Source organism: Cyclopterus lumpus, chromosome 25, assembly GCF_009769545.1.
Source record: "Cyclopterus lumpus isolate fCycLum1 chromosome 25, fCycLum1.pri, whole genome shotgun sequence".
Classification (NCBI taxonomy): domain Eukaryota; kingdom Metazoa; phylum Chordata; class Actinopteri; order Perciformes; family Cyclopteridae; genus Cyclopterus; species Cyclopterus lumpus.
In genome coordinates this window covers 2,905,020-2,929,739 of record NC_046990.1, presented here as the reverse complement: position 1 = coordinate 2,929,739, position 24,720 = coordinate 2,905,020, and the positions used below count along the sequence as shown (strand labels likewise).

The 24,720-nt window shown below is 42.9% G+C and overlaps 3 protein-coding genes across 10 annotated transcripts; 1 reads left to right on the top strand and 2 right to left on the bottom strand.

Moving 5' to 3' along the window:
* The first annotated feature begins 714 nt into the window (after positions 1 to 714).
* aamdc (adipogenesis associated, Mth938 domain containing) lies at positions 715 to 3,426 on the top strand. 4 transcript variants are annotated; one of them, XM_034528867.1, is made up of 4 exons: positions 715 to 743; positions 1,828 to 1,977; positions 2,099 to 2,194; positions 2,884 to 3,426. In XM_034528867.1, the coding sequence occupies exons 2-4, from the start codon at positions 1,846 to 1,848 to the stop codon at positions 3,022 to 3,024; spliced, it is 369 nt and encodes a 122-aa protein (XP_034384758.1). In that variant the 5' UTR covers positions 715 to 743; positions 1,828 to 1,845; the 3' UTR covers positions 3,025 to 3,426. The 4 variants fall into 4 exon arrangements, with proteins under 4 accessions (XP_034384758.1, XP_034384759.1, XP_034384760.1 ...); XM_034528868.1 differs by having other exon boundaries at positions 721 to 743; positions 1,831 to 1,977; XM_034528869.1 differs by lacking the exon at positions 715 to 743 and adding an exon at positions 761 to 876.
* On the bottom strand, positions 2,375 to 15,428 carry ints4 (integrator complex subunit 4). Its single transcript, XM_034528832.1, has 24 exons — positions 15,290 to 15,428; positions 14,317 to 14,511; positions 13,964 to 14,081; positions 13,413 to 13,519; positions 13,157 to 13,271; positions 12,520 to 12,605; positions 12,297 to 12,347; positions 11,930 to 12,018; positions 11,548 to 11,668; positions 10,980 to 11,051; positions 10,698 to 10,872; positions 10,379 to 10,584; positions 10,098 to 10,240; positions 8,546 to 8,661; positions 7,670 to 7,803; positions 6,979 to 7,133; positions 6,364 to 6,457; positions 6,160 to 6,240; positions 5,926 to 6,056; positions 5,780 to 5,839; positions 5,476 to 5,635; positions 5,224 to 5,367; positions 4,078 to 4,198; positions 2,375 to 3,833 (listed from the first exon to the last, which is right to left on the bottom strand). The coding sequence occupies exons 1-24, from the start codon at positions 15,395 to 15,397 to the stop codon at positions 3,634 to 3,636; spliced, it is 2,982 nt and encodes a 993-aa protein (XP_034384723.1). The 5' UTR covers positions 15,398 to 15,428; the 3' UTR covers positions 2,375 to 3,633.
* A 242-nt stretch (positions 15,429 to 15,670) lies between these two features.
* kctd14 (potassium channel tetramerization domain containing 14) lies at positions 15,671 to 24,645 on the bottom strand. 5 transcript variants are annotated; one of them, XM_034528855.1, is made up of 5 exons: positions 24,533 to 24,645; positions 23,112 to 23,339; positions 22,835 to 22,969; positions 19,290 to 22,264; positions 18,149 to 18,254 (listed from the first exon to the last, which is right to left on the bottom strand). In XM_034528855.1, exons 1-4 carry the CDS (start codon positions 24,584 to 24,586, stop codon positions 21,953 to 21,955), a joined length of 729 nt encoding a protein of 242 aa, XP_034384746.1. In that variant the 5' UTR covers positions 24,587 to 24,645; the 3' UTR covers positions 18,149 to 18,254; positions 19,290 to 21,952. The 5 variants fall into 5 exon arrangements, with proteins under 5 accessions (XP_034384745.1, XP_034384743.1, XP_034384742.1 ...); XM_034528854.1 differs by lacking the exons at positions 22,835 to 22,969; positions 23,112 to 23,339; positions 24,533 to 24,645 and adding an exon at positions 15,671 to 17,012 and having other exon boundaries at positions 17,783 to 18,257; positions 19,290 to 19,454; positions 21,015 to 21,945; XM_034528852.1 differs by lacking the exons at positions 22,835 to 22,969; positions 23,112 to 23,339; positions 24,533 to 24,645 and adding an exon at positions 15,671 to 17,012 and having other exon boundaries at positions 17,783 to 18,257; positions 19,290 to 21,181; positions 21,497 to 21,945.
* Between the last annotated feature and the right edge of the window lie 75 nt (positions 24,646 to 24,720).

Genomic DNA, 24,720 nt, shown 5'->3' with positions numbered 1-24,720 from the left:
ACGTCGGGTGTTCGTCATGCTCCATCGTCAGCGGTCTTGTTATGCAAAGGAGCTCTTTACTGCCCCCAGCGAGCCAGTCGGGTACTCCAGCACGGGATTATGTTACGCAACAGTTAACTCAAAATGTATTTCTTTATATCATCTCTGATATCAATTTGGACAGAACATGATTCTTTGTGATGAATGTAGGTTTGGCTCAAATAAATGTCTTATTTACTTACAACAAATTAGTTTATCTGTAGTTTCCAAATATTTCTAAACCTAAAACTAAGTAAGGACCAAAAAAGACAGAAGCTTGCTAATTACTGACATGTATTCTTATGTCTGTGCTGAGACAAAAGAGCTGTTAACTAACACTCCTCTGGTTTCACGTACACAATCAATCTGTAATGGTTTTGAATCATTTCACCACGGAAGTTCAACTTTTAGATCACAGCTGAAAGCTGACAAAACATTGTCCATAATAAACGGGAAGACAATTAAACTAACGTCACAGGAGGGGCAACCGCAGATAATAAAAACTATAGACAAAAACAAACAAACATAGAAAATAAAAATAGAAAAAACAGAAATAAATAATATCAAGAGAAAATTACAAACATACAACACAGTCAATGCTTGCCATTACGGTTCTTATGGCCTTTTTCTTGGAACAGCATAGTAGGTATTTGGCTTGTAAACCTACACTTAGGAGGAAGAATCATTTCCGGGGGAGGCGTGTCCAGTCTGGTGACGTTTGGAAGGTAAGAATATTGCCTCAGGAACTACCGACGACAGGCTGCACATGTTATTGTTTTTAACCTACTTCAGTTTAGCAAGTCAACAGCATTCTTTGACTCGCAGTTTCTCCTTGGTTCGGTGTGTAGTGAGCTTATAGTAAGTGGCCAGCACAAAAATAGCTCCCGTCGCTAGCGGCAGAACTGGTGGTGGATCAGTTTGGCTTTTTGTTCACCTCAGCTCGGCCAGACCTGGTGTTGTCCTCGTGACATTTGACTTGTATATCTTGTTTCACGAAGGACGTCCAAGTCATTCATCTATCAGAGTGACACAAACAATCCTGGACATGAAATGACGCCAGTACTCTTATAAAGTACTTATGCAGTGGCCAAACAATCTCATATCAAAGAACACACTCGTGTAAATACAACTTTAAGGGATACTTTATTCATTTATCAGTGGTGGAATTTCCTCAACCTTTACTTGAGTATTCCCATTTTCTGTTTATACTTCTACTCCACTACATCTGAGGTAAATAGTGTACGTTTTTACTGCGCTACATTTGTCAGACAGCTTTAGTAACTTTTCAGATGAAAGTTGTTCACCCCTTTCCTGTCTAGTGAAAAAACGGAAGAGGGTGAAAACCCCGTAAATCCAGATGTGTTGATATTATAAATATTGTGTTGAGAAAATCCTCTGACATTTTAAACTAAATAAACTCTAAAAAGCCTCTTCGTTCAGCTGGAAAATACATCGTCCCAAAGCTGAACCCAGCTGTTTATCTTGTTTTAGAGATACTTACAGGACCAACATGATACAAAGGAGTTAAAAACATCTACAGCAGTACAATGTAACATACACATTAATGCAACAGTAATATGAATTCAGAAACATCAGTTATAATAAAACTGCAAAGCACTTGGGATACATAAATGCAGCCATTTTATAGACCCATCTCAAATGAAAAGAAAATGAGAAAAATATTAAATGAACCAGTACAATTTATGGCACCAGGAGCTTTTTATAGATGTTGGAACAATGTAACCATATTTATTGCCCTGTACATACTCTACAGTCATCGTCTGCCACCGGGTCTCCCTTGTCTTCCAGTAGGTGGCCTCACATGACATGTCCTCTCCAGAGATTGCCTCTCTCTCCTGGGGCCACATCAAGGTGAAGGGATGCTCCTCCAGCTACAAGGACTGTAAGGTCTGGCCCGGAGGCAGTCGGGCCTGGGACTGGAGGGAGACGGGGACCAACGTGAGTGGAACCGGAGCCTGAACGCCCACAAAATACACGTTGCGTGGTGACGGCGACAGACAGTTGACAACAGTGCTCTCTCTCTCTCTCTCACACACACACACACACACCCTGCCCCCAGCATTCCCCTGGAGTCCAACCTGCCGACCTGGAGGAGGTGCTGAAGAAGGGAATAGATTTGCTCGTCATCGGCAGAGGCATGAATGAAGCTCTGCAGGTAAAACACACCCACAGCCGTGGAGGCGCAAATTCTCACATCTTGTGCTTTTGTAAAAATAATATTAGAATATAAATACTCAGTTACATGTGATGGATTCAAATCTTTACTTAAGTAAAAGTACAGGATACAAAATCTACTTAAAACCAACAAAATAAAAAGCAGTCAATATGCAGAATGTCTCATTTTGGAATAATTTATATTACTTTATTGGATTTGAATTAATGATGCATTAATGTGCCATCACTTTAATGTTGAAACTGGAAACGGAAACTGGAAACGGTGGAGATTATTTCTTATTGTTGAGGTGCTTATCTCAACTACTTACTTACTCATTATTTATTTGTTTTATATTTTGTATTAATAATATGGATCTTCAAAGTAATTAGTAACAACAATCTTCAAATTAATGTATTGAAGTAAAAAAAGTGCAATATTTAACTGAGATTATGTGATGTAGAAATATTCGAGTAAAGTACATCAGAATTGTACTTTGGTACGGTACTTGGGTAAAAGTGCTCAGTTACTTTCCACCATGAGGCACAGTATGGAGTTTAGGTTTGGAAGCACTCAGAGCCCCCCGTAAGCGTTTCCGTGCGTACAGCTCAAGTACCGAGAAGACGGCCAGATAGAAACAGGAGTGTGTGTGTTCTGTCATGATCCGTTTGTGCGGCCGTCTCGTCCCTCAGGTTCCCTCCGCCACGCTGGACTTTGTGACGCAGAAAGGCGTCGACGTCAGAGTCCTGCAGACGGAGAAGGCCGTTGCCGAATACAACAAACTGGCTGGCCAGGGCGCCAAGGTGGGGGGGGTCTTCCACTCCACCTGTTGATGAGGTCACCCTTTTGCCTGGCTGCACCAACCGAGGGGGCCTTACAAGGGACGGAGGACAGGTGCAGCTGGCTGGCCCCTTCTAGCTGCTTCTCTCAGCGTGACTAGAACACTGATTTAGAGTTTAGCTGGAAACATCTTCATGTCCAATTCAAGTATTGAACATGATATGCTGCTGTAATCCCATACATTTCCCCACTGCGGGACTAATACAAGATTCTTTTATTATAAAATAAAAATGCTTCTTTTGGATCAAATTGAAAATGCAAGGCCATTTGATTTCACAGGCCAATTGTGTGGAATGTTAAAGCCACTTTAATAAATTTCAGTTTTCAAATTTTTTGTAAATTCAGTATTTCTGCTTGTTTGCTGCACAAAATAAAATTAGAAAATAAGTCCATCACATGGGTTTGTCTTTATCAGAAACTAATTGTGAAGTACAAAAATATTCCCCATACAATCAACACGAGTAAGACACACTCTCGTGCCTCCTTCTACTTAACCATAAATTATTCTCACGCTTGGCCTAAATCTAAAAATGAATGCGTGGCCAAGAAACTGTCGCGGGCGAGAGCTGAAACGAGTCAAAGCCTCATCTGTGTGGTTTTGGTCAGCGGCGGGCGGGTTTGGGCATGATGTAGACTTTGACGGGCTTGCTGAACGGAATGGTTCCCTCCACGGCGGCCTCTGGCTGGGGGAGGCTGTCGATGCTGTCGCTCCAGCCCAGCTTGGAGGCCGGCGAAGCGGAGGAGAGGGAGGTTGAGGAGGAGCTGTAGGCCAGCAGGAGGCGCACCTCAATCTGAGACGGCTCTGAGAGAGGGAGGAAGACAGTCAGTGAAGGAAACCAAAGGCAAAGTTGATGCACAGACGAAACAAGTGTGTTTGGAGAGAAGTGGTTGGTTTTTTAAAGCTGTATCGCTTCTTTCTTTTGAATGCAGAAATGGAGTTGCTCTGTTGTGATGTCTCACTCTTGAATCTGTTTCCCGTATCCGTTAATCTTTACACCCTTATTACTCACTAAAACATAAATATGGGATGTGTGTGTGATACGCACCTGTCCACGCGGTGTGTGAGAGGTAAACCTGTGTGATGAGTCTGTGTCTGTTGGGTCCAGGCTTTCTAAAGTCTCCAGGTTTAGGATGGATCATGTGACTCTGGCCGTCTGGGTACAGAACCTGCATGGACACGATGCACAGAAAGCAGGCGATTCAGACAACCTGAGCAAACAAGTGGGCAGCTACGATGTTTAAGAGAAGCCATGTGGTGGTCAAGGAGAGGGCAGTGTCATCATCAACACTCCTGAGGTACAGTTCTGGGTTGTCCAGACAGATTTAACTAAACCCAACTTGTACGTCCTTCAACCATTATCATCATCTCTGGGGCCGAAGCAACAGTGAGCAGAACAAACATTGTTACGAAGTCAAGAACATTTTTTGCGACCGCAATGATCCGATATTGGAAGACATAACAATTTGGCATTCACATGTAAAGTACAAATATCACATTATTTCTAAGCACAGAATTGATGTCGAACGGAATCGAAACACTTAAAGTAAACAGCAAAAAGGAACACACTCCCAGATTTGCAGGCGGAATGACCAAAACGGTTCGAATGAAGACCTTGTGGGAGTAGGTTTTGTCCTTTGTCCACGTTACATCTCAGAATAATACATGTTACTAGTTACCAGCCGTGACGCCAGTGTTTTCACCTTGCCAGTTTATATTCGAGTCATCGTGGCAAAATATGGTTCTGGAGACACCTTTGAGGAGGTTTGAGTGTTTATATTTCTGTCACAGCGTTAGCATCTCATTCGTGCCGTCACGAGATTTTACAGGTGTGGAGTATTTAGAACTAGTATGTTTCATATTAAGGGCAGAGACGTTGCTCTTTAAAAACTGATTTGTAGGATTATTAGATTTAAAAGAAGCTCCTCCCACAATGTTTATTACTTTAACTTTCTTTCATAACCTGATCTGAACCTGATGAGGTTCGCCAGTTCATATTTTGTTGCAACAAAATCAGCAGCTAAACCATAGCAATTTTTCTGGCCCGAAACCAATTCTTAAAATCCCAAAATATTGGACAGCTTGTCAAATTCTACGAAAGACTGCTGAACGCCGCAACTCTGAAGCGGACAAAAAACAAAAAAAGATCCAGTGAGAAGCTGAGCGTAGTAATATAGTTATGCACCAAACTGACCTGTACTTTCACGATGTTCTGGGGATCCTGGACGTGCTCCAGCGTGGCATCAATGTCCAGCGCCACCACCAGACCCGTGGTGAACTTCAGCGGGTTGTCCGACTCCCCCGTCGGCTCTATGATGGTGGCCGTCGCCCGATGAATCTGACGATCAGAAGGGAAACGTCAACGAAAAACAAAGAAATTACTCTTTTTATCAAACCGCACATCACCGCTGGTGGAAAAAGATATATACTAACAGATCCATAATACCTGTTCGGGCAGCCTGAGCTGCAGCAGGCCGCTCTGTCTCAGAGTCGTCTGGAGGATCTTCACCGTCTCCACCGGTTTACAGGACGAGAGTCGGGGCATCAGCTCCAAGAGCTTGTCCACAAAGCTGTCCTGCAGGTGGGGCAGCTCGGCCAGAAACAGCCTGAGGGTTGCAGAAAATATGGAAGAAAATGGTGCGAGGAGAGCATTGAAGCATATGAACATATCATATCTTGTTGTAATATCGGGGCCAATTAAAGCTCAAACATCCGGACAGAAAGATGGACATTAACGGATCATTTCTCACCTCTGAAAAGACTCAATGTCCTGCAGAAACTTCTCACAGCTGCTGATGAGTGGATCTAACCTGAGATATAAGAGATAAGAAACATCTGCATGCAGGTGTGGGCCACATTAAATGTATATGGTGAATGTGTACGAGTGTGTACTGACCCTTGTCTGGTGCGAGCAGTGAGGACGAGCTGCAGAGCTTTGGCCTGAAGGCGAACATGATGTATGGTGGCCACCTGTCTGCTCTCCAAGCCGCTGTACAGAAACTCCAGCTTGTAGGTTTCCTCCAAGATCTATAAACATAACCGCACGCACGTCATCTAAAATCATAAATGTTATGCTGTCACTTTGTTCTAGTCATCTAAAGTGGTTATATCAATGCGCGCGCATGCTGACCTGTTGAGCTGCCGCTGTGGCCGTGACGTTTTGTTTGAGGCAGAGAGGTACAGCCATGTTCCACAGCTTCTCCTGCAGAGCCTGAGGAAAAGAAGCAACGCAATTCGTGGTTACCTTGAAACCATCCAATCTGTGTCCTTAAACATCAGGGTCCTCAAAGCGTAATACAAACAAACACGCACGTACATACACACACACACACACCTTCATGAGCAGCAGCTGGCAGCGCAAGTATGTAGCACAGAAATCAGCGGCTCCTGCGAGCTCTGTCTGCAGCTCCCCCAGCCGCCTCAGGTCTCTAACAGGCAGACAGACAGATTAACACTCTTCTTCAGTCACCAAATACAATCATCACTTTACCAGATTGGTTTTCAGATCATAAAAACGTAGTCTTGAGGGCTGGACGATTTAACTTCAGGCTTTTGCACACAGTATATTCAACTTAAATATGATGTCGCTATTTCATATTTAAAGCCATGTTGGGGGTTTTGAGTGAAATTTGAAATGTCCGTTATATTTTATGACACTCACCCTACAAAAAGAAACTCCTTGAACAAAATCTTCAAATTTCAATAAAGTGATTAATCAGATTGAATTAATTAATTTTGTTATCAAACAAACTGCAAACCAGAGAGAGCGTTTTTTGAAAAGTAAAAACGCCAACTCTTATGAATTAAGTTCTGTACAGTCCTATAGTAAAGTATAGCACTTTTACACATTACAAAAACATTAACAACGGTTAGGGTTAGGCTTCTGAAAGTCTTTATTTGTGTGCACGTGTTTTATGTGCGTTTTATGTGTGTGTGTGTGCGTGTGTACCGAATCGTGAAGTTCAGCAGGTCCTGGGCTCCGGGTGCTTCCAGGTTCTGGATGGTGCTGACCCTGTTCAGACTCTGTTGTAGAAAGAGCTGAGCAGATTCCACAGACCCCGAACTACAACGCGAGTCCACCAAGTCCAGACCGTTGCCTGGCAACTAAAAGACGGGGCAACAATTACAAGGGTGAGCGAGTGAATTTGTCTGACCATTAGTCTGATACCGATTGTGTTCATTGTGAATACCCATTTTTTGCATGAACATTTTAAAACAATTGATCGATTATCAAAGTAGTTGATTTGTCAGTTGATTGTCTTATCAGTAACTAGTTTGATAGATCAACAAATTGTTTGCAATTCTCAAGCAAAAAGGCCAAACGTTTTTGTTGCAACTGGTTAATTTTGAGAATGTGCTGCTTTTCCCTTTGTCTTATGTGTGTAAAATAAATCTCTTTGGTTTTTGGACTGTCGGACTGACAAAACAGGCAAATAGAAAAGGCCACCAAACTGCGATTGGTATCCTCCGCTATTTCTAGGATTTCATAAGAATAATCGATGAATCAAGAGAATAATAAGCAGATTAACTGTAGCGCCGGTTGGAAACCAAATCTAGCCCACGACGGTGGGACCTTCTGTATCCGTCACGCTGAATACAGAGGGGCAGCGTTGATGTGGATGGTGTGTTTCACTCCTCACTCTCAGTGGCGGTACGAGGTGAGACAGACTGTCCCTCAGGTAGGCGTAGTGTCTGAAGGTGTGGTCGGAGAACAGCGCCGGCATGGTGGGACACGACTTGGCAGCGTTGAACACCAACACCAGCACCGCGATGTCTGAGATCAACCAGAGTCGAGAAAGAACAACACAGATCACAGACTCATTTCTAAACCAGATTAAAGTCGCCTTTAAATGTCAAGTTTAGTTTTTATTCTTGACCTAGATTCAATTTAATTCTGTTGCACTGAAACCTTTTACTCAAATGGAATTTACTTGAAACTTAAGATTTAGATAGATTTGAAAAAAAGTAATCAAGTTCATCAAAGGAAGTTAAGGAGTGGTTTCCTCCCTATTTTATGGACTACTTACGAGGTCCTGACAGCACGCAAATGTATATATTTATTTGAATTCTGGCCAGCAATTATGTTATGTTGGATTTACTAAATAGAGATTTGTTTCTAATTGAGGGTTTGAATCTGGATTTATTCATTTTAAACCTAGTTTTGCTAAACTCTGATCAGACCTAATCTAGATAAAATGAATCCTTGTTGGTGCCACCAAGCCTAAATATAAAAGGACGGGTCAAGACAAACACTTGATTTATAGCTATGTGATTTTTTCTTCTTCTCCAAAAATGGAGCCACAAAGTAGCGCCATCCATTTTTGTTTTAACAATTTTATCTTGATTATCGTAATGTATACTTTACATTAAGGCAAGTTGTGGTTGCATTTATACTACAAATGCAGAATAAGAGGAATATTTATAGACAAACTGGGCAGCTAAGAGAGCCGTATCGTTCAGCTGCTGCATGCTGTGGCTGGTTGGCGTTTTGAAAGCTTCAGGCATGGGAAGGATACAGGCTGGATCGTCCATGTCGGGCTCTGGTGTGTCGAAGTACGGGTGCGTGCTGAGCAGCTCAGGAACCAGCGGCAACACCAGCGTTGGGTGACGGGAACCCAGGAACTTCAGACACCTTGAGGGAAACAAGGAAATAAAATCAGTTTTCAGTGTCATGAAGGGACAGTTTCTATAAAAAAAAGAAAATCATATCCAGGGGTCTGTTATTCATTTGTCAACAGGGTTGAACATCACGCTCACCCTGAGTATAGGGCCATATTGTCATGACAATCTTAAACAAGCGGTTCTCAATATTTAAAAACCTTAAAGTCACCACAAGGAGCTTTTATTTTGTGTGAATTTTGGCAGCCCCTGCATTTAAAAGTAGTTTCCAAGAGCACCAGACTTCCTTCAGAAAACCTCTCATTTTACTAGAGCAGGCATCTGACAGTCTTCCCCGTGCAGTCTTGGTTCTGGTTCTCCCTTGCCTCTCTTCCTTCCAACGGACCAGTCAATAGGGCCTGTTCCTCCAGCAGCGTGGTGTCGGTATTGGGTCCCAGGGGGGAAAAAAAGGGTGTGACGATGGAGCCATCAATGTTGCGAGAGAAGGTCTGGGCTGAGCGGGTGAGGGAGTTAGGGCCGATGAGTATTTCAGATTTATTGCAGTCGAGTTTGAGAAAGTTCTGTTGCATCCATAATTTGATGAGACCAGAGGACAGTGTGGAGTTGATGATGTTTGTGATGAGAGGGGAGAGTGAGGGAAGGCAGGCCTTGACTAAGGAAGAGGGAAGGGGGTCAAGGGAACAGGTGGAGGTCTTCATGCTGGAGACGATGGAGGAGAGGTCCGTTTCAGTGATTGAACTGAAGGATGAGAGTGAGTGGGTTGGAAGTATCACAATGACACGTTTTGAGAATAACTATATAGAAGTAGCGAGTATTCTCACTGAGAAAAAGAGAGGCATCGGTATTCATTTGAGAAAGTTCCTCACAGTAACTTTCATTTTTTTTTTATTTATATATTTTCCTGAAATTTCAATACCCTCACTGTTCTGTGTAATGATAAATCCATGACGCTGTCCGTGGTGCTGAAGTAGTAGACGGATCTGTCTTCCGTCAATTTCGTCTTGGGGACTTTTGGATTCAATCTCACCCAAAAGATCACTTGTAAAACTTGTTGCATAGCTTTCATGAACATTCTGAAGAATTATCAGAAGTACTGGATTTTAGATGTATTTAGATGTTTTAACATTATTTAACCACCATGATATTAAACTGAAATAAATATTGTTGCTGCCAATCAACATTTTGTTGTTCTTTATTTAAAGTAAGAGATTTCTCCATCACTTGTTGTAAGAGTTAACATTTCTGACTGGAAAGGTCATGTCACCAATCAGACCACTGCAGGCCAAAGAGCATCATTTAACAGGGTTTTTATATATTTTTTTATATATCGGAAAACTTCAATACAAAACGTTGTTAATGCAAATGTCGCTTTGTTTTATATACAGTGACACAATTAGAAAATGTACAATGAGAAAAGGAACAAAACACGCAGCGTACACACGCACTTACTTCCAGACGGAGTTGCGGTCAGTGGGATACTTGTTGAGGTTCTTCAGCAGCTCCAGGAGAGCGAGCTGAATGCACTCTTTAGTGGAGACGTTGGTGTAACAGATTAACTCGTGGAGGGCTTCTCTGATGTCACGAGACGAGTCCTGGAGACAGACAGTGACGTCATCAATGCGAGCGTGGATAACGAGTGTAAATACATATTTCACAGCTTAGAGAACAACTCTTTGACCTGTGTGTGTGTGTGAGAGAGAGAGAAAGAGAAAGAGAAAGAGAGAGATTACCTCCAACACAGCCAGCACAGTGTCCAGTTGGTCCTCTCGGAGGGTTATGTGGGTGGATATTTCTCTCAGCACGTGGATGGACTGCAGCCTCACTTCCTCGATCTCGTCGTTGAACATGTCGACCAGGAAGTCCAGACACTTTTCGGCGAAGCTGGGAGACGAGCGAGCAAGCTGGGACAACGCCTCCACTGCCGCAATACGGACCTCTGGAGTAATGTTAGAGGAGGAGAGAGCACCAGTGGGGTAAAGGAAGGAAATACGACATCAGTAACATCCTGAGGCTGAGAGACAAAGACAAACTGCATCGCGTCTCACGTACCAAACATCTCGTCCTCCAGGCCGTGAACAAAGGCCCCGCAGGCCCCCGAGGCGATGAGGTAGACGGTGTTTGTGTCCAGTTTCTCCTTGGGGGCGTCGTCGGCCCACTTCCTACCAGAGGAGAACTCTCCAGACGTGAAGAGTTCCTTGGCCCGTTCGTGGGCTGTGCGCTTCCTCTGGAACACAGAAACAGGAAAGTGAGCGGAGTTGTGTACATTAACATTGTAAAATACTTTTTTTATTAAAATTAAAAAAATCTTGTGAGCAAACTTCCGTTACTCACTCTGAGATCCGACATCAGCTTCTTATCCAACGTTTGCTCCAGAAAGTGAGGGCTGACCTGCAGTATCGAGCCCTGATACACCAAAAAAGATTCAACAAGTTTCACTTATCATTATAAATAGTGCACCTGGCATTACAGGCTTCATCTGTGAAAGTGATGTAATTCAGTTATACGTGTCTGTTTATTATTATTGTGAATGTACAAGAGTATTTCATTTTCTCTTTAGCCCCACACAGCTGATGGGAGAAAGATCAAGCTTAGAAAGGACATAAAAAAAGCGTGCTTTTAATATTTATCTTTATAATTAACTGCTGCTGTAGCCTTCATGTTAATCTGACGGCATTCAATTCAGACATGTGCCCTGTTGGAAGTGTTAAAAGGAAAGTGTGTGGTCTTTAGTTGGTAGCAATTGGCAGTGGACAGTAATAGCCTAAAAAAAATGATTGTGTTTTTGTAAGCTTAGAAAGAGACATCTATATCTACATTCGATAACTCTGGCTTGTACAGTGGGAGGAAGTGACGACGCGTCATCCATCTTTAAAACACAGTCTACGGGCTGATCACTCACCAGCGTTTTGGCGGCCTGCACCCGGACCATCCAGGATCCGTCACTGACCATGTGACTGATCTTTCCAAACACATCATCGACAAGTCGGATCTCCTCGTTGGACGACGGGATGGGAACAATGCTGGTTGGACAGAAGGTACAGTGAACAACTGGTCAGGTGGGGCTACAAAAAACTGCTGCAACCAATGAGTTACATCAGTGGAAATGTTGAAATGTAAATCAATAAATTAAAATATCAGCAATCAACGTTAGAAATAAACACTATATTTTCTGGGTTTGTCAGATACGAGTGTCCCGTAAAGCTATAGAAGCTTGTCGTGTTGCAGACCCAGAGAGCGGCGCGGACTCCACAGCTCGTGATGAGAGGAAGTCACATTCTCACCTTTCTGGGTACAGCTGACTGAGCACCCACACCATCTGCACCGCCGCCGAGCGGACCTGCTCGTAGTCATCTGTCAGCAACCTGCAGGCCTGTGAACACACACACACACACACACACACACAAACGTTACACGCTCACGGTCGCTGGGACGGCTGCTGACAATTAACATCAAGAACGGTACACCGAATCCCTAAGAACCTCTCTCATGGCAGACAGTCTGTTAATCATTACTTTATTATTATTCTCCCCCAGAGAAATCCATCTTGCAATAGTCAGAATGTCCACCGTGAGGAAGGTCGGTTCACTCCGGGATCTCCAATATATAAGTAAAGATGCAGGCGACAGATACAGGTGACAATACTGTTACCTGGTTATAAATGATCTCATGAATCTTCATTCCTCTCTCGTGCAGCTGCAGCTGGAAAGCAAACACACAGAATGACCTGTTACGTGGAGAGAATAATCATGGGCGTGACAGCAGACTGGGTGTTCTCACTGCTGGTGTGCGTGGTCCCTGAATTACGCGATTGTAGTGCTGGTTGAGTTGTTTATTTATTTTTTGGTGAGTGCAGGTTATGGAAGTGTCTTACCATGGCTTTGATGGCCGCAGTGCGAACTCTGGGGTCCTGGTCCCCAAAGTAGTCGCTGATGATACTCTGGACGTCCCTCACTCCTCCTGGATTGCAGTGTAAACATACGAAATGACAAAAAGAACCATAACAACAGATCACGCACCAATTTGCGCAAAGAATCATCACGATCCACAGATGAGACTTAATTTGAGTTCTGACAGTTATGGCAGACCTTTCAAAGCCTTCGAGTATTTTCCTATCAACTTAGATGCATAAAAAGTGAAGAAAAAGAAAACAGTCCTGACAGAATACATGTTCTTCATAGTTTTTCCTAATCTTACCACCATACCTCCATTTCTCTACATAAGGAAAAGCGTTTGCATTGGAGAGTATTATGACAACTAAATTAAGGCTTATCTTATCTCATGGAGAAGCCGGGGAATTTGACAAATGGAGAGTATGGTCCACAAAGCAAAAAATTACATTTTCGAAGACAGCCGGGCCTTAATCACTTCTGTCGAGTTCTAAAAACATTTACGAATCCCAGATTTGTGCACGGTTTAAGCACTCTTTGTGTATGAGGTCCATTGAACCTTTAAGTAAGGAAAGTCTGTCACAGTTCAGCAATGGAGACATACGGAGCAACGGCACAAACCTAGCGACGTGCCTAGTCCCTCGTTGTCTTTGGTCAGCGGAGCGTCTACTGTGCCGAGACATCCAAGGAGCTTCAGACACTTGTTCCTCACCCCGAAATACGAATCAGACAGGTGCTGAGAGGAGGAAAGGGGGAAGGAGCGGGGAGGAGGGGGGGTAAGCAGAGGAGATTTGTATTTATACTATTGTATCTGTTTAGACAGTCAATAGAACACCTAATGGTGAGGTACTGTCTACAAGATGTCTGCACGCATCACCTTGCAGGCCATCTCTATGAGCCTCTGTCTGACTGTAGGACTCTCAGGTAGTTGCGTGCCAATGACCAGCAGAGTGTCCAGCAGCTGGGCGAGGACCTGATGGGACTCTGCAGACAGAGAGAAACAGAATGGAGCAAACACAAACACTTTGTTAGCTATTTATAGTTGTCTTTTTGGGAGGCGAGTGGACAAATGATTTACAATTTCACTTTATGTTAACGTGCAAATAGGTGCTTTGATTCGATTCTGCAGATCTAGTCGCAATTTCCACTGCTCCTGAAGGGAGGTCATTGAAACACAAAACTCTTTTAAAAGCAATATTCTCGATACATTTTTAAATATCATCTTTAATAAAAATGATCTAAAAAAGGCACACTGTTTCAAATCTCTTCAGCCAGACATTCATAATTTGTTCTTACATCATCAATTGTTCCGTGAAAAAACTGTTTAACACAGGTTATTTATTTCCCAAGTACAAACCAATACAGTAATCATTTCTAATGTGCGTGTTAATAAATACGCTGTGGACTGTGTGTATGAACGGATCTTACTCTCATTATTGAGCGTGTTAATGGCGTCGTCCACAATGCAGTCGGGTCTGAAGCCCTGAGTTTTGGACAGCAGGCCCAATAGAGAGGCGATCTTCAGCCTCACCGAGTTATCCGTCTCCTGGGGGAGGACATCAGCATCAGATGTGTTTTGTGTGTGTGCAGCTTAGCTTAGTTAGACTGAACCAAGTTAATGTAAACATGAAGACATTGTATATTGCACTTAAAGCCACAGGCTATGCATGAGCGCAGCAGAGCATGTTTATTACAACATTGCAAAGGGTTGTCTTTTACATTTATAACGCTCTCAATAAGCAATGGATCATGTTCCCGGTTAGGAGCCTACAGCTCATTACCTTGTAGTAGTGCTCCAACAGGATCCTGATCACACCCTCCACGCTCTCCACCTCAACGGGCTTGCGCGCAAACTGCAGCAGGTACTGCAGGGCATCGGTGGAGTTGGTGGCCTTGCAGAGGTCAATATGCAAAGCCGCAGACTTGCTGGGTTTGGACAAACGCAGCTTCTTGGCTGGAGCTTCCTCCTGGGGAATCTGTCCCCATAAAAACAAAGTGATTTTGATTGTTCAAGAGGGTGTGTGAATCTCTCCTTTGCTGTTCAGACACCTTCAAGCTGCCCTATTTATTTATTCAACAATACTCAAGACGCACGTAAACACAGGGATGTTTCTCTACCAATGGTCACTATGTTCTGTTCTACTTACGTTTGCCTTTATAGAAAGCAGAACTTTGACTTGCTTGTAAGTACTTTTGACAGCGTGGTGTTAGTAACGTACTTTTACGTTACGTTACTTCTTCCACCTTTGACAGGGTCTGCGAACAAACACTGTTCACTTTTACAGGCTTACATGTGAGTTTGGCGTCTGTCAATACAGGCTGTGTCATAAGAAACCAGTAACTGGCACTATTGACGTTACACGCCACATAAACGAATGTTATATCTGTTCTTAAACATCTCAAAAGTAAGCGAACGGTTATCGTTCAGTTGTGAGGTTGTTGAGGCTAGCTCATTGGTGTTCAGGCTACTGGAGTCACATGAACGACAGTCAGCTACCTACGCTAACTCAGACGGTCAACAACTAATACTATAATATTATATATGCTGTATTTATTGTGTATAGCTATCACAGAGATGACCTGCGTTGCGTTGTGACTGTGAGCGGCTGTTGTTGTTGTTGTCGGGTTAACGTTAGTTAGCCATTTAGCACTAGCTAACAGGCTAGTTAGCTCTGTAGCGCAACCTTTAACGTTCACATCGGGTGGTAATGATTTTACAGCGAGGGACAATGAAAAGGGCTGTCACGTGCTCACCTGGACAACTTGAGAAAATTCCTCATAAACTCGCTTTTTCAAGTGCGCAGCCATGTTCAGGGGAAAATGACTAGCCGAGAGTTCTGTTCGGCATTCAGTTAACGACATACATTTGTCCCTTTATACTTCCCGTAGCTACGGCAAGAAAGGGGAAAAGGCATTTGATAAATTATTCTCGTTCCCGTTTACTCGCTAAATTGACTTTTTTGTCATGACCATAAAAACAGGTATTTATATAGATACATTTATGTTTCGTCGTTAACTATTTTTCAGGATATAAAAATAAATATTGTATTACATTGAAATCGCTTTATTTATTTGAAGCCAGTATGCACAGGAGGAACAATTACAGCAACTACTTTCAATGAACATAGAGACATGTTGTTATTGTTTTTTATTCAAGATAGAATAAATAGATACAAAAATGTGAACCTACCCTATGAATTAAGTTTTATATTTTGCAGGCGGATCATAGTCAATTTTTAATATAGTTGCTTATACCTGAGGTTCAGACAATCTTACAATGTTCTGCATCACTTGAAAACAATGTGAACCTTTACATGTAGCTATTAGTCTTAGCTAATAATAGTTAATTTCCTTATTTATCAAACTGATCATTATTTTTCCAATTAAATCATTATGTATTAATTGTGAAAAATGTCCAACAAATGATTCCCTGTGACTTCTTTAGAGGTTTTGTTTTGTCTGTCAAACTGTCCAAAACCCAGTGAATCACTTTACAAAGATGCAAAACAGAAAAAAAGTATAAAATCTTCATATTGAAAAAGCTACAACCAGAGCTTTATTTGTGGTTTTGGAACCAAATAATACTTAAACAATTAATAAAAAAACATGGCAATTCAGACTAATTATTTCCACTCCAGATTTTGTAATTTGGTTAATTAAGTAATACTCTTACATGGAATTTATTTAAATATGTTACAGGTCCAATTTAAGGCACTGTTTTAGAGAATACAATTCAACATTGATAAATAAATGTTCATAGATTTAATCTAATGTAATACTGACACACAACTTTATATTTTGTCATAGCTTCTACAGCAGCCGCCTTGCTCAAAGGCACTTCGGCAGGATTTTTTTTTTTTAAAGAAGAAAAACGGTTTCTTCATTCTTATTTTTAACTCAAACCTATTCTGCACTACTAATACTATCAATTGTGCCACTACAACTCGCACTTTTGTTACAAATAACACTACTGCACTGCTTTCAGCAACAAGCACTGCTTTCTGCTAATTAAATAATCGGAAGGAGGAAAAGATGAGTTGATTTATCTGCTCTGTTCAGATCTCTCCAGTTTCTGTGTAAATTTGCTAACTTGAAGATGTGGGGCTTGAATAAGTAGAGACATCCACCTTAAAGCCCCCCCCAAAAAGAACACAAAAACAGATGCAGTGATGAAAAGTCAGTTCATGCAGATGCCTTGGCCCGCTTAAGGCCCTGTCTCCATGTGAAGAATCCCACTATGAGCACCATGACCGGCAGAGCCACACAGAGCGCGATGCGGCTGACGGGCAGCTGGACTGGATCGTCGATGGAGGACGAAGGAGGCTTTTGGAACACAAAGGGAGAAGTGAAGTCCAGAAACGCCGATCTGCTGTTCTCTCGCCCGCTCACCTGACACCTCCACATCCTATTGTTGTCTTCCCTCTTGAGTTCTATGACCAGTGTGATGTTGCAACTGGTGCCGGAGATCAGCTCGTGCCTGCGTGGACGAATAACATGTGAATGAGCCACTGTGTTGCACTGTGTGACATGTTCCTCACATCGTAGGTGTTGACTCAACCCCACATACACCGTCCTGCTGCCACAAATACTCATAGACTCATGGAGCAATACATGTAGATTAATCCACTGCTGAAAATAGTCCCCAACAAATGCACTGATTCTTCCTGTTCGTTTGATAAAAACTAGAGTAATCAGCTGAAGAAAATGTTGAGCCATCCAGCAGTTAACATCAGAGAAACAATCTAAGACAGCAGCCAGGCTCTCTGGGTCACCAGGTCTCAGCGGAAGGTATATCTGTGTGTCGTCTGCATAGCAATGAAAAGATATGTTGTGTCGTTGGAGGAGTTGGCCGAGTGGAAGCATGTAGATAGAAAATAAAAGTGGACCTAAAGTTGAACCTTGTGGTACACCACAGGTAATGTGAGTCGTGGAAGACGAGTGATTACTATGGTGACCGAGTGCGATCTTTCTAGTATCTTGAAAAGCACTATATAAATTAAATGGATTATTATTATTATTAAAAGGTATGAATAAAACCAGCCAAGTGCAGTGTCCTTGATGCCAACCCAGGTTTTGAGGCGATCGATTAAAATGGTGTGATCTACAGTATCAAAAGCTGCACTAAGGTCTAAAAGAAATAAAACGGCGCTCTCCGCCCTGTCTGCTGGTAATGATGCCTATAGTCTAAAACTATAATCATAAAGGTGGCGGTGAGTATGAACGGGAACAGCACAGACAAATGGAGACCTGGTGTCGTTGCGCAGCACAGCGCCGTCCTCTGCCGCCCAGGTGAGGTTGAACTCGGTGGCGTGTGGCACGCAGAGCAGAGCGTCGTAGTAGGTGAAGAGGATGCAGCTCAGGGCGAGGCGTCCTCCGGGCTGCAGCTCGGTGACGGCGGAGGGCGACGTGACGCCGAGGAGAGAGACGTAAACCGCCGTGATGGACTGTCCGTGCGCCATGCAGTTGTAGGAGCCGACGTCGTCCACGACAAGGCCGCGGAGGGCGAGAGAGCAGTTGGGTGCGATGGCCAAGCGGCCAGACTTGTCTGAGTCCGCCTTCACCCGCCCCTCGCTGACCTCCTCAGTGTACCGCCACGGGCCTTGTTGGTAGAAGGTCCAGGTGATGGAGGCGCAGTTGAGGGGGACCGGGCTGATGCACGGCAGGAGGGCGTCCCCTCCGATTGTGCTGTACAACATCACCGTATCCTGACTGCACCTCACTACTGGAAACACAGGGGCCACCAACATGATAACAGTGCCAACTCATTTTTATGTTTCTAATTCATATGAATCCACAACATTTGACAATGACTTTCAAAAGTTGAGACATGGAGGATTGAAAAGAAGATGACCAGTGATACATGGGGCATGTCTCTCACAAGCAGTTCATTTAAAAAGGGATTTTTAACAGTTTTATTTAAATAATGTTGAGAGGCTAATATTAGGCTGTAAACCTATCCAGTATAGAGGCAGCAGTGACAAAAACAAAAAACTAAATGTAAAATGGTCACAGCTAAACAGCTTAACAATATGCTTTTGTGGATGAGTTTAAGTTTAGATGGGAGTTTTTAATACCTCACTGGGTTTTATTCATGTTTGCATTTTCGCCATTTGGGGGCTGGATGTATTCACTATTGTAGATTGGATGATTTACAGCAAATTCAAACCCAGCACCTAAAATTGTGACCAAATCTCAGGAGCTGGTGTGTGAACCAACTCCCTTGGTGGAAATAACTACGTAGATGTAAATAAAATGTTGATGAACATGTTATGCTGCTCTATACTTCTATCTATTTCAGCTGATCGACTCCACATTTATTTGACAGCTATAGTTGTACTTTTCAGATGAAGACAGAAAATAAGATTATGAAATGCATTGTTAAAGATGAAGGTGGTTTCCAAAATGTTTGGCTTGCTCCCTCACACAAAAAACCCACTTGCAGCCTCCTATGACATATTTCAGATGAGTTGTTAGCGGTTCCACCTGGTCAAATCTCAATCTCAAAAAGAGCAAAGATAGGCGAAATATCCACAAAGTTAACTTATATTTCAGCTTGTTTTTTATCAAATAAATCGCCTCACCCTTTCGAGGGTCAGAACCGTGACTTTTACTCAGTGGATACATAAGATTACACTTCTGGACATATAATCATAAGAGAGTATTTTTACATAGTTATATTGGTACTCTTACTAAAGTAAAGTACTTCTTCCACCCCGGACCAAATCAAAACCAACAGATCAAAATAAAAGCGTACCTGCTAGAAGCAGACTGACGAGCAGGAGGACTCTCATCAGGTATTCTCTGGACGTCATGTCAGAGGTTTCGGCTCGGCGGCTGCTGCTCTTCCACCTCGGCATGTAGCAGCTCTGCTGGTCTCTTTGCTCTGATACAGTCGCACTTCCTCTTAAAAAAACAACAACTAAAGAAATAGGTGGGGACAAGTTGTACACTTGCATTTCACACCTTGTATCACATGAAAAAGAAAAGTGGCGCCCGTTTATGCAATTGTCAGTGACAAAAACACCGTTGTGTGATTTGTTTGTTATTAATGTTCACAAAGATATTCACTTTGTGACAGTAGCATAGAAAAAAACACAACACATCACAGGTGTCGGACACACAAAGGAAAACTATTTCTACAATTTGCATTTCATATGGAAGTGTCTTTATTTTAAGGTATTTGTTCTAATTCATGGCAGCAGATTGTGATCTATAATGCAAAATTGTAGTAGTTCCAGTTGGATTAAATGAAGGCATAGTGAGAGGTTGAAGTCCTCTAATACTTTTTATACAAAAAAGTAGTACAATTAATAATGTAAACTATAAATAAAATATAAAAGCAAAGAGACAAGCAGAGCTGCTTCAGAGCTGGAAGAGCAGCAAAGAGACAAGCAGAGCTGCTTTAAATGTGGAAGAGCAGCAAAGAGACAAGCAGAGCTGCTTTAAATGTGGAAGAGCAGCAAAGAGACAAGCAGAGCTGCTTTAGATGAGGAAGAGGAAGAGCAGCAAAGAGACAAGCAGAGCTGCTTTAGATGAGGAAGAGCAGCAAAGAGACAAGCAGAGCTGCTTCAGAGCTGGAAGAGCAGCAAAGAGACAAGCAGAGCTGCTTTAAATGTGGAAGAGCAGCAAAGAGACAAGCAGAGCTGCTTTAGATGAGGAAGAGGAAGAGCAGCAAAGAGACAAGCAGAGCTGCTTTAGATGAGGAAGAGCAGCAAAGAGACAAGCAGAGCTGCTTTAGATGAGGAAGAGCAGCAAAGAGACAAGCAGAGCTGCTTTAGATGAGGAAGAGGAGCAGAGACAAGCAGAGCTGCTTTAGATGAGGAAGAGGAAGAGCAGCAAACAGACAAGCAGAGCTGCTTTAGATGAGGAAGAGCAGCAAAGAGACAAGCAGAGCTGCTTTAGATGAGGAAGAGCAGCAAAGAGACAAGCAGAGCTGCTTTAAATGTGGAAGAGGAAGAGCAGCAAAGAGACAAGCAGAGCTGCTTTAGATGAGGAAGAGGAAGAGCAGCAAAGAGACAAGCAGAGCTGCTTTAGATGAGGAAGAGCAGCAAAGAGACAAGCAGAGCTGCTTTAGATGAGGAAGAGCAGCAAACAGACAAGCAGAGCTGCTTTAGATGAGGAAGAGCAGCAAAGCAAAACAAAACCTTGAGAACCTAAACCCAACTCCAACCTTATTTTCCTAAAAGCAAAACCAGTGATTCCTTAGTCGTACCCTTAAGATAGGTGTAATTACATTATTATCGTATTCATCAAAGTGGATGGTGCTCTAAATGCAGCTCTCGAGACCTTCAGGGGCAAACACAAGATACTGTTAATGAACAGCTGATGTTTACACATCAAATATTTCAGTTGTAGCCCGTTAACAACAAAAATGTCCAGCGAGGCATGTTCTCACGTGTCATCAGACACGGAGGTGGCAGAGCCGACTTGATGACCGTCCTCTCCGGCGCCTCTGCTCCAGCCCTGTATTTGCACTCACTGTTTACCGTTGTTTTTCACACAGGAAGTGGTCTGACGTTATACTTCTTTGGCTGGTAGAGACCTGGCCCTGCGGTTGATCCTAAAGCGCCTGCACCGCTTTCTGCTGACGTGCGCGTTGTTTATTATCTTCGTTGCGGATTGCCCAACGCTGTGGCAGAATTTCCCCTGGCACGGCACACAAACTGTGAGTTAACTTTCACACCGAACTGACTTGCCGAGAGTCATTTCAGAGAAACGGATTTTTACTTCACTTGTTTCAAGAGCCACGAGTAACTCTTCAGAATTGAAGATTTCAAGCACATAACATATGATCTCTTTCTAAAATCTTCCAGATTAAACTACCAAAAGTGTATGAAGTACCCCACCTACAATATTATAGGACAGCTTATCAACACATGAATTATAATAGAATAAAAATGACCGTATAGCCACATAAGAACACAATACTTTACGCACATGTTGCTCTGTAATTTTACTTACTGAAGTATTTAAATACTTCTTTCTCCACTGCACAAAAAGCAGTATTTGTTCATTTGTATTGCTTCGTGTTAATGTCCATTCCCTTGTCGCCGGTACCTTCAAAACCTCGGGAGAGAACAGAATCTTTTTTGTAAAGTTGAGTAGTCATCCTTTATTCAAATTTCACTGACATTACACGGGATATGAAACAATATCCATATTTATAATCACCTAAAATTAGGCTTGGCATAAGACAAAGGTCTTTGTCGGAAAACACAATACCTTTGAAATTTATTATATACACATGCTTTCCTGAATCTTTTCTAAATCAATACCCATCTCTTTTTACAAAGGTGCATCAACTTTTTTTTCAAAGTATTTCAGAAGAGATCTGAAAAACTTTCAAAATGCTGTCTGTTCTTACGTCGGAAAAGGTGTTTACAGATCCCGCCTCTGAAGAGAAAAGCCGCCCTCTCATCACCACCAGGTGAAGGTGAGTTTGTGGAAGTAGTCGTAGCTCCTGGACAGGAAGCTCTTCTCCCCCACGTGAGGCTTGATGCTCACCGTGTAGCCCTGACTCTCGATGTCCATCTTCACGCAGTCCAGCAGGTCCTTTGTGGACAGGGCGGCCTTCCAGGGTCCGAATGTCACCACGGACTCCTTGTCCGCCTCCAGGCTGCTGATGGCGTTGTCATAGAAACCCAGGTCCTCCTCTGTCCTCAGCACGCAGATCATGATGGTGGAGTGGCGGGCGGCGATGGCCTCGGCTCTGGCGATACGAATGAGCACCTGGGGAGAAGAGTGAGATTACTGCGTTCTCCATAGCCAAACAGCAACAGCATGCAACAGCTGGAGTCAGCTGCCTTCACAAGATTTGGGAAAAACCACTGGAACCGGATCCAACTGAGTGAATAATGAAGTAAATCTGAATGGTAATTCGGTGCGATTATCTGACTAGATAACATAAACCTCGTCAGCTGTATCCCAAGACTCCAACCAGAGGCTGTAATATATTTTGATGATGGCCGACAAACCATAGGTTTAGATACATGGGAACCCTTTTCAATTCGGTTCTGTGGTGAACCTCAGAACCTGTGGTAACAACCTCAGATATGTGTGTGCAAATATGACTTTGAACACTTTCACCGAAAAATAAAATAAAAATCTACCCAAGTTAGTGATGTGTCAGCAGTAAACAGAAGAGGGGTTGCTTATGGAGCATGAGCTCAGATTTCTTTCTCTTATACAGGTGACCATGTATCAACACAAAAAATGGTTAAAAGACGTTGAACTATATACATATATGTGACCTGATTTAAGTGTGTGTGTGGCGGGTGGACAGAAACTCCATCAGCTGACCTCGATGTTTTCTTTGTAGTGCGGGACTCTGGAGAGGAACTGCTGCCTCCCCACCAGCTCTCCATACAGCTGGGGAGTTTCCTCCAAGCGTTTGATCAGCGGTTGGATGTTGTAGTACACCGCCTCCCTGTGAAACTGCACATACACATCAGAAAAAAAATACATATATATATATATATATATATATATATATATATATATATATACAGTTTTTATATACATCATGTCTGTTTCAGAAGTGACAGTCTGTTTGTTACTCTTAAATGAACACTCAGACCTCCTGGATGTTCCCCGAGGGCAGCCGCTCCGACCTCAGGAACTCGAGGATGGCCCCGAAGTGGGACCCGTCCCGGTCGATGAAGAGTCGGCCCTGCGCGTCAGAGGCCGCCTTGGTGGTCCGTCTGCTGAGCAGCTCGGCCAGCTTGGATTCGGGGTGCTTCCTGAGCGTGCTCAGAGAGGTGCTGAACAGCTGGCCCCCGACGTTTAACTGCACAACGGGAGAGTGCTGAGAGGGGGGGGGTTGGTTAGTTAGTTTAGACTTCATGAGAAGTGCTAAGTGTCATGGATTATGAATCTCTTGCCGGAGGATCTTAAACACAACCTTGCTACTAGTTGTAAAGTTCAAAAGTCAAATGAAGTCCACAACTTTTTTTAATACATATTTTGCACAAACATTTTTTTTTAATAAGCTGTATAGTGCAGAATTGCCAAATATATGTTCACGGTGGTACAGAAACGGAGTTTAAAGTCGCTGACATGTCTTGGTGTCGCTCCAAAAAAACGTTCTGGGTTCAACTAGAACAAACTGAAGAGAACCTCAAGACTCCTTGGCATTTCATACGGGAGATTAAAAGCCAGGGAAAACGCATGTATTCCTGCACTCACGAGCTAAATAACACCTCAGTGACTTTAACACACGACCACGCGCACGTGCACACACACATACAAGACAAGGGCGTCAGCAGGACGATAAGAGCACATGCCTCTGCTGTCCGGCTGAAACACACTCACAGTAATTTTTTTTTTAAAGTGGAAAATCAATAAATGCATCGTAAAAGCTGAATGATAGAAAAAGTGGAATGTGAACCATGAAGCAATCTGGAATAGCATCCACCACTATGTATCACTGAAGTTTCTGGAGAGAACACAATAAAACCGTCATATGGCGCGATGTGATTCTGGTAAATATGAGTCTTAAAATCCATTTGATCAAATTAAATACACATGAGCATAACAAATTAAACTCAATTTAAAAACAAAGCCTCAGTTATTTGTACTAAAACAGCTTAATATAAAGCTGACCTTTTGAAACCAGTTGGTTTTAGTAACTAAGTACATTTACTCCGTTCTTTAAGACTTTAAGATGTATTTACTTATATTCTAATACCCGTCAGAAGACGTCCTCTGTGGTACAATTTAAGTGTCAATGATCTTGCAGCGCGAGACTGTTGGTTTCCGTCTCGGCTGAATAAATCCGGAGTTTCCTCTTAAATTCCAGTGGCCATTAAAACAGTCGGAAACCACCGCTTTCACACGTGAACATTATCAAAAAGCAAAGTATCAGCAGGGCATACTGAGCTCTTTGAGTCCTAAACAGTGCCGTCGAACCCGTGCGCGTTTGGTCTGCCGACAGGTGTTTAGCTCTCACTGCGCCACTAAACAGCCGAGCCGCCATATTAAAAGTTAGGAGTTTCTTACTGGATCTGCAGGCAAAGATTGCTTTTCAGATGATTTGTAATCCGGCAGACTCATCTTGACCCGTGCACGAGGTAGCTGGGAGCGGATTCCTTTTAACTGCTCGACAGGTAGGAGGCGGGGCCTAACCCGGACCTGATGCTTTAGCGCCGAGAAGATGAGTCACTCGGTAGAAATCTCATAGACCGTTT